The sequence below is a fragment of the Phalacrocorax carbo genome, chromosome 1, assembly GCF_963921805.1.
Source record: "Phalacrocorax carbo chromosome 1, bPhaCar2.1, whole genome shotgun sequence".
Taxonomy (NCBI): Eukaryota; Metazoa; Chordata; class Aves; order Suliformes; family Phalacrocoracidae; genus Phalacrocorax; species Phalacrocorax carbo.
In genome coordinates, this window is record NC_087513.1 from 203,606,990 (window position 1) to 203,620,556 (window position 13,567).

At 38.0% G+C, this 13,567-nt stretch overlaps 1 protein-coding gene across 2 annotated transcripts in view; it reads right to left on the bottom strand.

The window, feature by feature from the left end:
* The window catches only part of ARHGAP42 (Rho GTPase activating protein 42), a 172,286-nt gene that overhangs the window by 121,713 nt on the left and 37,006 nt on the right, over positions 1–13,567 (bottom strand). For both annotated transcript variants that reach the window (XR_010371219.1, XM_064441323.1), the window contains exon 2: positions 12,941–13,036. Coding sequence is in view for 1 of the 2 variants with exons in the window: in XM_064441323.1 (XP_064297393.1) it covers positions 12,941–13,036 (96 nt within the window). In the remaining variant the exon portion in view is untranslated. The remainder of the gene's footprint in view (positions 1–12,940; positions 13,037–13,567) is intronic.

The window sequence follows — 13,567 nt, forward strand, 5'->3', positions numbered from 1 at the left end:
AGTTATCTACAGCTTTAAGTGGAATTACAGTTTAGCCCAAAGGGAACACGCTACACAATTAACACCTTAGTCTGCAAATGGAAATAAAGAATAGTTTGCCTAATTTATAAATATTTCATAACCAATGTTGACTGGGCTTGAGTACCACTGTAATATAATTTTAAAAACAGTAGTGTAAAAGAAATGCAACATATTCCTTCAGAAAACAGGTTTGGTTTTGTCTGTTTTGTTTTTTTTTTTAAACAGCTTCTCAGAAAAGCTATATTTGGACAAGGACATCTGCAAAATCTTCCCAATTATTGCTCAGGTTTTCATTTTTCATTGGAGGCTGCTATTTCCTCTGCCACTTGTACCCTAGATGCACTTCCCTTACTTTCCATGTGGCCATATTTTTAAGAGAAACTTCCGTTTGGAAGACTGAGTTTAGTACCATAAGTAATACTGGGAAAGCAGAAAAGACAACAAAAGAAAGGAAGAGAAGTGCAGGAGTTGAAACTGTTGTTTTTCTTACCAATTCATTCCCAAGATATTAGAGGAAATAGAATAGTTGCTTTCTTTTGTTAAGCAATATTACCTCAAACCTAGGTATTTATGTAAATTCCAGTTTGTAAGCTAACAGCACATCAAGTGTGCTTTAAGCTGAGTATTGGTGTCAAAAGATAAATTACATTAGAAGATCCCATTGTGGAAAAAGAGGTTAGAATAACAAGATAATGGGTTATTTCTTCATGGGGTTTCAGTCTTACTTAAATTTCGAAAATTAATATTGGATGAGCTGCCTTAACCAAATTAGAGAAGAAAAACCAAATGGGGGATATCAGATTTTATGGATCTGTAATAAGGACCTCATTCATTCCTTTGGTCTGTGTTTACATTTACCACAGCCTCCATAAGAACAGAAAAAAAAAAAGCTACTTGTACCTTCCTATAACATAACGAAATGTACTCTGGTAGTAAAAGACACAGGCTGAAGTAAAGATTCAAGTGTACAGGTTTTAAAATTACATGGAGATACCCCAAAAGACACTCTCAAATTGACAGCAAATTCTGCCAGCAGACAGTGGTTTAAATTCACAGCCCCAGTAACCAGAAATTTCTTTCATGGGAAGGTACGCAAAGGTACAGGCAACTCTCTGATCTGTACTGCTCTTTTGATGGAATAAAGACATACTTAGAGCAGACAAAGTGAAGCAATTTTGGACTCAGTAAATGAATGTTCTTACTATTTGTTCCATAATTAAACTGGTAAGTAAACTCCGCAAGGGCTTAATCCAATGCATTTTTATCAATTAGTACCACGATCTTTCAGATTTTGTAGCAATTTCTACCTAACCCAGACTTTGAACTTTCAACTCTGATAATCTAAAAATTAAAAAAAAATCAATCCAATTTCAAGGATGGTTTATCCTGACTTAATGGAGACACGCCCATAAGAAAAATAGTAACTATTGCTGTAAGAGTTAGATCCTCCCAAAGAGCACAACTTACAGTGGTAGTTTTGTTTCCAGTGGCAATTCCCACCTTGAACTGTGAGAAAAGGTATTTTGCCAAATATTTTCATTTCTTGAAAACAAGTGTACTACCTTACAAAAAATAAATCCAATGTTGCCAAACAAATCCATTATATAACAGGAAGGACAAGTATGATAAAAGACAAAGATAAAAACGCCTGGTTTAAAACTTCTGCAAAGAAATTACACAAATGAAGAAGCACGAAAAATAACAAAATTAAGACTCCTATGCCCAAATTTATGCTTCAAGGACTACATATTGTTCTCCAAATGTGATTACATCTTCCACTATATACTGGCAAGTGGAGAACTTTATCAAAGCACAGCTACTGAAATCTGTGTAACTAGAAGTAAATAAGGCTTTTCTCTACTTCATTTGAGCTAAAGCACTGTAAACTCAGAGTAAATGTGGTATTTTGACCTCTGCATCATAATTTGGAGCATATTGGCTCTTTGCAGTATTAGGACAGTGTCCTGGTTTCAGCTGGGATAGAGTTAAATTTCTTTGTAGTAGCTACTATGGGGCTATGTTTTAGATTTTTGCTGGAAACCGCGGTGATAACATGGAGATGTTTTAGTTGTTGCTAAGTAGCGCTTACACTGGTCAAGGACTTCCAGCTCCCTGTGCTCTGCCGGGTGGACAAGAGGCTGGGAGGGGACACGGCCGGGACAGCTGACCCAAACTGACCAAAGGGATATTCCATACCATGTGACGTCATGCTCAGTATATAAAGCTGGGGGAAGAAGAAGGAAGGGGGGTCATTTGGAGTAATGGCATTTGTCTTCCCAAGTGACCGTTACGCGTGATGGAGCCCTGCTTTCCTGGAAATGGCTGAACACCTGCCTGCCCATGGGAAGGAGTGAATGAATTCCTTCTTTTGCTTTGCTTCTGTGCGCAGTTTCTGCTTTACCTATTAAACTGTCTTTATCTCAAACCATGAGTTACCTCACTGTTACTCTTCTGATTCTTTCCCCCGTCCCACCAGGGGGGAGTGAGCGAGCGGCTGCGTGGTGCTTGGTTGCTGGCTGGGGCTAAACCACGACAGACAGAGATGGTAGTAAGTGCTCCAAATTCCCGATGAAGACAAAAGCAGCAACGAAACTATCACAGATTCACTAACAGTCTCCTCGCTTGACCTCCCCTGGATTATGGCATTCAATCCTGTATGTTTTTTAGGGAGCTGTCCCCATGAACAGATGTTTAAAAGCCCTTCCTTCGCTGGCCATATACCAGGCACAAGCATTTCCCCTGACCAGTCTTCTAGGTTTTGTCACACTATAAAGGCAAGACAAACCAGCAGAAGAGGCCAGCAAGTTCCACAGTAACAATGGAACTCCTGCTTAAGCACAATGCCCATGTGCCTCAACGTGCAGGCTAATATGAAAACCATATAAGGCAAGAAATCAAGACCTAAGATTAATCAAAGCCCAAAGCTTTGCAAGATGTGTTTGCAGTACAGCATAATAGGTACATACCATAATAGGCAACTGGAATTTTAACTCAAAAGTATTTTAATCTTGCAAAACTTAATGAGCAAATATAGCAAGGTATTTTATGAAGGTTTTTTTCCTAAACATACGTGAAGCATAAAATGTAGAGCTGCTATTAGAAGTAAAAATCCTTTTCCCAATTACCTAATTTTATTGAAACAAACCTTTGTCAGCATAACTATCTAAATCCAGTTACAAAGAGTATGATGCTCAAGAATTTTTGCTATAAAAAGCAGCTGTGTCACAACTATTTAAACAAATATAAGCCTTGTACAAAAGTTATAGCAATGCTTTGAGCCAAGACGTTTACACTTTCCACTCCACTACTTTTCAACAAAAGTCTACAAAATAAGCTACGCATTTATATACAAACTAAGATGACTTGCAAGAAAGTTGGGTTATCTAGAACTTCCAGATCCACTGTCAGCACTTGTCAAGCACAATACTTGGAGAGATAACCTCAAGACATGCAATGTTACACAATTTAAATAAATCCAATTACTTGACTTAATATCAGTAAATTGCCATGCCCTACTCATGCAGAACCTCAAAGCTAATACAATTAGAAAATTCTAAATGGATCAAACAAGGGCAAAATGTTTCCTAGAGTCCTGAATTATTTTTAGTGTTTATAACGGCTGCCTATTCCACAGTATGTTAGTAAAAACAAAACCAAGGCAAACCCACACCAAAAAATTATTCAAATACCAACACCACCACTTTTAAGATTTTATTTAAAAAACAGCTGCAATATACCTACCCTGAGTTAGAGTTCTACTCTGATTATAAAAACACCAAATATTTTGAAAATATATCATTCAATTTGGAAATTTAGCTATCTTCTGCAGCATGAATTCTTCAACACAATCATTTTTCAATACAACACTAGCAGAGCCGTGGTAGAAAAGCCCTCTCTAGACTCCATTAGTCTATCGCACATCTCCCAAAGTGTGGCATCCTGAAGTGACAACAGGAGCAGTTTCAACCACCCAAGCAATTCCTCCCATTTTGTTAGGAACATGGGACTGAATGGATCTCCCAGGCAGTCACTTGCTCTCACAGAGCACTGTATCAAAACCCTTCCACAAATTAGTAAGTATTTTTTCTTGTCTCTCCCTTTCCTTCTACACTTCTGTGAAGGAGTGGAGGCTTTTGGGATTAGGCAAGAAGATTAGGAAAATCTTCTATTTTCACCATGTTCTCACAGAATAAAGAGATACAGTCTTAGACAAGTGGTCATTAAGAAATACTGCATCCCTATGCCACTACAAAACAGGGTTCAAAATTACTTTATCTGACAAAGAGAAATCAGCCTCTGTTTCCACCTGATGGAGCCACTGCCACAGCACTCCTAGGGCTCAGCTCCATAACTGCATAGCTCAGCAGGGTGAGGGGAACAATATTCAATACATTATCTTTCATCCAACAGGTATGAAGTGATCTTAAAGTGCTTCTGGACACCTACTTTGAAAACCTAGCGGCTTTAATTGGCACCCATTGAAACTAACAGCATAACTTCCTACGCTACAGAAGTCCATTTAGTCCAATTAGTCTTTACCTTAAATAAATTAACCATTAACCTTTGACTTGAACAGATCAGACTTCACCAGAGTTGACTGACACCCACAGACTGTCAGAGTAAGAACAACTTTAAAAAAACATGGAATATTTAGAAATAGTTAAGATCAAAGATCGATTCTGGTTAAATCAGAGATTCTTTCAGTACTTTCCTGCCTTCGTTTGCCCGCCACCTTGAGTCCCACTAGAAAGAATTGTGATATAAACTGACTATGAATACAAATCTTTAATTCTAAGAAAACAATTGCTACTTCTTGCTCAAATTTTTTGAACAACTGAGTAACAAGACAATGTGGGAAGTAACCACTGGGCAACATATAACATATTAAGCTGCAGAAGTAAAATTAAATTCCAGCATTCCATAAACAAAGAAGTCATAATTACTTCTGACTACATTTCAGGCTTGCCAATCCCCAATTCTTCAGAGGCACATCCATATTTCAAATGAAGGGAAAAAACTGATATTTCAATCCTTCCAGCTGTACAAACCATATTTGTGTGTGGCTCTTTGCGGATGCTGAAATAGGGGAAGTAAAAGGAAAAGCAACATATTCAGAATGCAGCTGAGAATCATTCACACTGTTCTTCTGATCTGAAAAATTTAGTACATTTATTACTTGAATAGTGATACACTTTAATTAGGAAAAATATCACTAAATATTTCAAAAAATGTCAGGTTTGCCATAACTGTTTTATTGAATCCCTACAAAGGGATCAAGGACCTCCTGTGCTTTAAACACTAATCTCTACTAAGGATTTTCATTTCAGAAAGTAGAAATCCTTCATCTTATTTGCTCAAACCTGCAGATGAATATCTCAAAGCTGAGTTGATCAAACCACTACCTGTTTGCAAAACAAGTACCTATTGCTCAAGAGTTATACTACCTTGACAACTCTAAAGTGTTATGCCTTTTTACCAGAAGTGTATTATATGCAGCAACAGTACATACCAGTTATTTTCAAACCATCTCTGTAAGGCAATTCTCTAGTCCTCAGACCATCTCCCCACAGGCATTCATACTTTCACTGGGATGCCCCACTCTAGAAATAACAAAGCTAAGTGATAAAGGAGGGAAAAAATGGTATTTTGAAGTCATGGAATGAGGACAGAGTAGAATGCATCTACAAGAGTCCAGAAGATCAAATTATTAATGAGGGACACAACAGATACTTCGTCTTGATCCCTGAGTGGCACAAACTCCTCTACCTGTTTACTCAGCTGTTCAGATCAAACATTGACTCATTTAATCTCCTCCACAGAATGCAGCAGGACAACCAATGCTATTGCTGTCCACTGCCTCTCTCAACCTCCTTCTGTAAACAGCGTGAACTCCAAGGCAAGTGGCAGTCTGAGACACCATAGTTTGCAGTCCAATATAATAAAGTGAACTAGCACAAATTTTTGACTCCCTTAGCACACCAGGATGTAAACTACAGTGACTCAGAAGATCTACTTCACATACAGCTACTCCTGCCACAGGAGGAGGGCAGGACAGACAAGAAGGGCAGTAACTGCAGCAGCCACCTCAATCTAATTTCTTTCATTTGAATATGCATCTTAAGGTAACAGGGAAAGGAGCATGCAAATTCTAACAACCATCTGACATGTATCTTGGAGAAGAAGAAAAAGCAAGGCCTGTGGTGTTGATCTTATTTTACTTTTTCCTCCTGCACAGATAATGGCCTACTGCAACATTAGTTTATTTCCTGCTTTGTCAGCCTCATTTGACCTTCCACACCAAGGACAAGAGCTCTGGGCTGGACCAACAGAATACCAGCCCTCTTTTTCTGGTACAGATGATGTTTTGAAGCCTCTATGGCATCCTAGCACTAGCATAGAATCACTCATTTCTTGGAGTCAGGAAATGATAGCATCCTGGAAATAGGTGACATTTGTTTAAATATGCAACAAAGATAAAAAAACAATAATGGTAGGAACAGATTTAACAAGTTTTAAACAAATACTTTAGGCATTTCACACCCTGATTGTCCCGAGTTGCTCCCATGATTTGTTACTGTTTAACTTTTGTAGATAAAAATAGTCCAATACGAGTACCAAAGAACTCTGTCCTGTGATTCAGATCTTACAAGTAGTTTGTGCAAAGTTGCTTTGAAGGTCACCTAAAAAGTTAATCTTAAAATTCATTCTTCCAACTGGAGGAAAAAGAGCTGGCAAATCTAGGCAGGTAATTACTGTGGAAAAACAGCGTACAATCTTTCTATGCAAATTCATTCTCAGTCACAAATAGCTTTCTATTGCTATTTCAGGACTCAACCCTCCCCACCCATCTAAAAAAACATGCCTGTTGTAAATACTCGTCCCTACTATACTCCACAAGGTTAACAAACTCAAGCACTACAGAAGTTATTGAGATGATGCCTACACTAAAAGTTTCCAGTCCTGGAACTCTGCGCTCAAGGTGATGGCAAGATCCTCCTACCTCCTTGGTCTGGACCAGGCAGCAGTAGACATGAGCTGCTAGCATTCATTTTACATTCATTTGGTATTTCGTAATTCCACTCAGAAACCTGGTTACAAATGGGAATCCAGTGCAAAGCAGGTAGACTATTAACCCTAAAAATCACTTGCTTGAACATCAAAGCTAACCTCAAGTAATTAAGGAGATGACCTGTAAGATATCCAAGTGATTCAGATCATAGGTGGCTCAATGGCATTTAATAAATAATTCCAAAACAGCCAGGCAAATTCAAGAAGCCATTGCAGACCACAAACACTAGAGATACAGTGGCTTGAAATCATGACTAGCCTGACAGCTACCTTGTGAGGTTCCTGATTAGCCTCTGAATGGCTCCAAACTTGGAGACTGCAATGTCCACAGACTGATTTGTCAAGATTTGCTTCCACACACTTTAGGCAGGCATAAAGCTCCTGTATATTCTCTCTTTTTTTTAATTCATTTTAATAGAGCATTGCATGCAGTTTGTACCATTAAAAAATGGAATTTGGCACCTCTTAATGCCAATTAACCTTTTACACCATTGCAAGAGATGGAGGAAGGGAAACTTCCTGATTTTTCCTCTTCTTTGTGTAGTTCTATACATAAATTTCCCAGGACAGATCTATTTGCTGCTTTGAATGACAGGATGCTCGTCCTCTGACAGGCTCTCGAAGAGGGCACAGCAGCTGCTAACTCAGAAGCATTGTGCATGAGGTTGCCCATTACAAGCAAGAAAGACGACTGAGCTTATGGCATCATTGCTCAACTCAAACAAGGGAGTCTTAAGAACACAGCAGTGGACTCTAACAACTACCATTAAAGTGGGTTTGTTGGCTTGTTTGGTTTTTTTTTTTTTTTAAGTTCTTTCTCTCTGGTACATTTAGTTGATTTTTCAAACTTCAGCTTGAAACCAACTGCTGTATACAAGACAATTGCCTGGTATGAGTTAATAGTTCTGCAGATTGTTAGCTGCTAGCAATTTTAATAATCCCATGAACAACCTGAGGTGCAAGTCAGCAAAGATCGCATGAGCCACAACTGCTAGCAGCAAGAAAAAAATTCAGTTTCTGCAAGGAAAGATTCAGAAGTTCTAAAATGTCTTATTCCTTGTGGCTCAATTAATGATTTCATAGATCATCACAGCCCTATTTACATTCCTAAATGAAGTGTCTGATGCTACCTGAAACGTCTATCATTATATAATTCTCTTCGGGGGGGACGAAGGGGGGACGGGGGGGACGGGACATGACCCAAAACCAAGCAGTGACAAGAGTGAAATACACATGCCTCTCAGTGCTTTTTCCTAAATAGCACACACTAATAAAAAACAGATACTAAAGCAAAATGCCCGTGCATCAGGATATATTTATTTGTCTTGGTTTCATTTAATTCTGAAGAGCATGGTCTTATGCTGCTGATATTAAATCTCACTCATCTATAATAAGCCATAATACAAAATAGAGAAGAACTTGTTAAAGAAACAAGACAGAATTCCATTGAGTTAAATAATAACATTCATTGTCATCTGTATCGGCCACAATCCAGATAATACAAACAGAAAAGAAGATAAAAACAGGGAGATTCCTGGAGAAGGAATCGGATGATAAGCTGGATAATACTAGGAAAGGAGTAGCTGGGCAAACCTTCTCTTTGCAAAATTTCTGCCTGCCCGGTGTATACTGAGGAAAAAGACACTTGTTCATTAAAAACGCCGTTTTTGCTCCTGTCCCATCTGTGTAACATTCTATGTCTCCTATAGGGTTTGTAACGTGTAAAAATCATGCATCTATTTTGCACAAAACTCTCACTGGGCATGACAAATGACTGACCTTTACATTCATTCACTGTCAAGTTAACATATTTAATCTTTGTGCAAAATATTAATTGCAAATGGGGCTGAGAGTAACTGCACAGGGTGGTATGTCTAAAAGAGTGAATGGCAAAGTGTTGTTAAATCTCGGCTATTTCAGCCTGAGGAAAGCACAGTTGTTAGTAAAACAGTGAAAGCAATACCTGCTCCTTAGAATAAGGGTAAGTTACATCAAGCCTTCATTACTACGGCTTTTTACTATTAATGATTTGCTGTCATTCAGCATGTTATATTTATCTTTTCAACTGCACAAAAACACCTACAGCTTGGCTAAGTCATGTGCAACTGGAGCTAATATCCATCTTTACTATTCATTGGTATGTCCCCAACAAATATTATGGCCCTTACATTGCTGTAGACCACAGGCTGCCACGTGCATTTCAAAACAGAGGAAGAGACTACACTGGCAGTTGTTGCTAGCTGTTTATTTTTTAATGAGAGAAGCGAGTAAAGCTGGGGGAGCACTGTTACCCAAACCCAATTTTCTAGTAAATATCTGAAAAAGATTTTTAAAGCATGAATCCTTTGATGTTGAGTTTAAAAAAAAAAAGTGTAGATGATTTAAGGAACAAGCCAATCTTCAAGAAAGTCCGGGTAATAGCTTACAACCCATGCACAAAACGTTTGACACTAAACTGGGCGTGTTATTTCCGAAAGCAGCTACATAGATAAATCTGGGTAACTTGCAACAAGATGGAAAGTTTACCTACAATGCATTATACTGCCACAAAGAGACATATAGATTTTTTTTTGTCAAAGAGCAACAACACTTCTATGGAGGAATTAAACATCTGTAAATAAAATGTAAGAAATCATAAAAGTTAGAAATCAAAGATAAGAATTAAAAGAAAACAAAAACCCCAAATAAGTGACTGGATTAAATAACAGCTGAATTAAAAGAATTACGAAGATCATCATCATAATTCTGTTTATGCTGAGTGTGTCATAGAGCTTAACTAAAACTACCTCTCATCTATTACCTGAAATGGGCTTATTGGAACATATGAGCTCTACGAAGAGAGCATTTAAAAAGGCACAGGTTACAGGAAATGCAAATAAAACTGAATGCTGTTATTAAAGCTCAGGTTTGCAGAGAAAGTAAAAAAAAAAAATATGTTGCACTTAGTTACTGAACAGAGACCTTCAACTCTAGTATTGCCTCAAAAAAAAAAAAAACCCAAACAAAAAACACATTCATGGAGTTATCAACTCAGTTCCAAATACTTATTACTGGTAAGAAAACAAAAAGAAAAAAAAAAAAAAATCACATTTCTGTGCTGGTTTTGGCTGGGATGAGTTCATTTCCTTCATAGTAGCTAATATGGGGCTATGTTTTCAATTTGTGCTGAAAACAGTGTTGATAATACAGAGATGTTTTAGTTGTTGCTGAGCAGGGCTTACAGAGTCAAGGCCTCTTCTGCTCCTCACCCCACCCCACCAGTGAGTGGGCTGGGGGTGCACAAGGAGTTGGGAGGGGGCACAGCCAGGACAGCTGACCCCAACTGACCAAAGGGATATCCCACACCATATGACAACATGCTCAGTATACAAAGCTGGGGGAAGATGAAGGAAGTGAGGATGTTCAGAATGGTGGCGTTTCTCTTCCCAAGTAACCGTTATGCATGATGGAGCCCTGCTTTCCTGGAGATGGCTGAGCACCTGCCTGCCCATGGGAAGGAGAGAAGGAATTCCTTGCTTTGCTTTGCTTGTGTGCACAGCTTTTGCTTTACCTATTAAACTGTCTATCTCAACCCATGAGTTTTCTCACTTTTACTCTTCTGATTCTCTCCCCCATCCCACCAGGGCAGAGTGAGCAAGTGGATGTGTGGGGCTTAGTTGCTGGCTGGGGATAAACCACAACAATTTCAACTCTGAAAGAAGTTGAATTTTTTTTTTTTTAAACAGAAATTATCACATCCTGACAGAAGAAGCCTTATTCAGAGGGTAAATTTCCAGCACTAAGGTGGATTAGGATGGATTTCCAATGCTAAGCTTGAAATAGAAATGTATTTTAAAATCTTCAGAATGTAGTCCCTGTATTAAGCCCCTATGTATATGGTGGTTTTGTACAAAACTTATCAAGTCAGAGGATCACTGCAGACTAAAGTAAAACTTCCCAGTGGCCTGCACAGTCATAGATATCCATAAAAAGAGGAGGTGAAGGCAGAAGGAGGCACAGAGAGCAGGATTCATCCATACAAAGCTGCCTTTGATGATAAGCAAACATCTAGTTTGTTGGGGCATGTTAAAGATATGGATAAATTCTAGGTCACTGCTCTAGGGAGATCAAAAATTGAGCCTTACCTTATAAAAGCATGCGGTATCGTTCAAGCTCTGTTAGACCTGAATTTGATTCCTGTCAGTTTACCTTTTACTCTTATAAGCTTCTTTGATGTACATGACAATCCATCAGGCAATGGGTGCTTTAGAAGCTAGAAATCCTTTCTTTGAAGCTCCAAGTGAAATAAATCAGCTGTCAAGCTTCATGAACTCTGTTTTTTTCTTAAATAGTTTTAAATGCCTGTTTAATGTCCAAACAATAAAATGTCTTTCCTTTGCTACATTTAGGTTACAAGTCAAATGAAAGTTGTCTTTGTCCTCAGCCACCTCATTTTAAATGCAAAAACTTATCTTTAAAAATGTTATTGACCAAATCTAAGACATATAACTGAGATACTGTAGATTTAGTTTAAATACTTAAATTATGTACAACCTAATTTTAACAGTCAAGAAATATGCAGAATGCCAGAAAGCGCATACACACCATCCATTTTTTGTCTTTTTCCAAGCTTGATATACCTGAAGAATGTATGCAGTTTTACATCTGAGTAGTCAGTAAAATTAAACCTCCTCTCCCGCCCCCCTGCCAAATTTTAGTGGAAGACAGTGAACAAATACCCGCCAGTTTTGATGACAGTCTCCTAACTATCACAATGTTGTAGGGTGAGGATGAGGCAAGCCTTGGCAGTGGAAACAAGCAGCTCACACCTCTTGTCCAATGATTAGTAACTCAGTCAGGAAAAGGGAAATATTGAAGGGAGAGGAGAATTGAAAATAGGTTATATTATGAGATAGGCTTGGAAAAGCCTAAATCTGAGTTTCCTCTCTGCATTACATAGATCTTTTTAAAAAAATGCTAACAAGCCCTTCATTCCATGTTGTACTGCCAAGTTATTTATTTTTAGAAGCAACTACTCTTTAACAACCATCTTCCTCTCAAATGTTTTGGGAGAGACATGGGGGCCATGTGGTATGTAAGACTCATGACACTGAACTTAGCCTTTCTGAAGACAGGTTATAATCCAAATTTCTCATCAATGGGACCCAGAGCGCTCCAGCTGCCGCGCTACTGCCCAAAAGCACCACTGCAACTGCAGCAATGCTTTGTGGTGAAGAGTGGCTGAATTTCTGAATCCTGGAAACATTTCCAGGATTAGTCTTCTGGGGGAAGAATATTTTGATGCTATTGAAGAGGCTTACATTCAAGACAGGCTGAGCTGTTCAGTTCTGCAAATGCCGAAGTTCTGGGTGTGCGCAGAGGCAGAACATTAAGCAGCTAGCACATTTTACTGGCAGAAGTTCAGACAACTATATACTCAGGAATGCACAAGTTGTTAAGAATATATTCCTGGTTTAGACCCTTAAATACTTCCTGTGTCTTACTAGGCACTTAAGTGTTTTTTGCAGACTTATGGTATTTCATAGGAAACTTGTGTATCTTTTAGTATCCCAACGATACTGGCTGCAAATTAAAAATAGCAGCAGAATTTAGAAGACTCACAGCTGACAAAGGACTGCTGAATACTTTCCTCTACAACAAACCAAGCTATGTCATAAAGATGTAAGTTTTTTGACATGTATTTTTAAAGTCTTGCATGATTTCCACTAACTGAAATTTTTCTATTTTTGTTACATGCTCTACTAAAAAAACAAAACCAACTGTGAACTGTCCCACTACGTTTGTGGTATCATATTAAATATATAAAAACAATATAAAATGTTACTGCCACCAGAGCACAGAATGTACTTACCGATATTAATTTCATCATCAGTTTCAGCATCTCCAATACACTCAAACTGGAAATCTTGTAAAGACTGTGAAAATTTTTGCACTGCCATGGATAAATCTAAAATTCAAGGAGGGGAAAAAAAAAAAGGAATCAGAATTACTCTACTACAGCTTCACTGGAGCAAGGTTTCACGCATTTCTGCATGAAACATTTTTTCTGTTTACAAAGTTTCTTTTCTAGTATCTTTTCTGGACATTAACTTCATTCAAAATCCCCATCCCCATTTCAGAATCAAAGTACCTGAGATATCCCAGAAACACACTAATGCCAGATTTCAAACATTAATACAGATATTATGCTGACAACTGAAGAACTGTTACACTTCGTGAAAGGAAGAAATTAGTGTAAGAAATTAATATTTAGTGGTAAATGGAATGTACAAGTAGACCACTGTTTAAAATACTGCCAGATTAGTTGTAGATTAAAATAAAGCTCATGACAATTTCTTTCATAAACATTAAAAAAATATATTTTTATTATTCTAATACACTAAAACATTATACAGTGTTATGTAAAAGCTTTTTACAAAAAATTGAAGGAAAAAAAAAGCCACAAGTGCTTGCCAATCACCTAGGCTGTCCATGGATT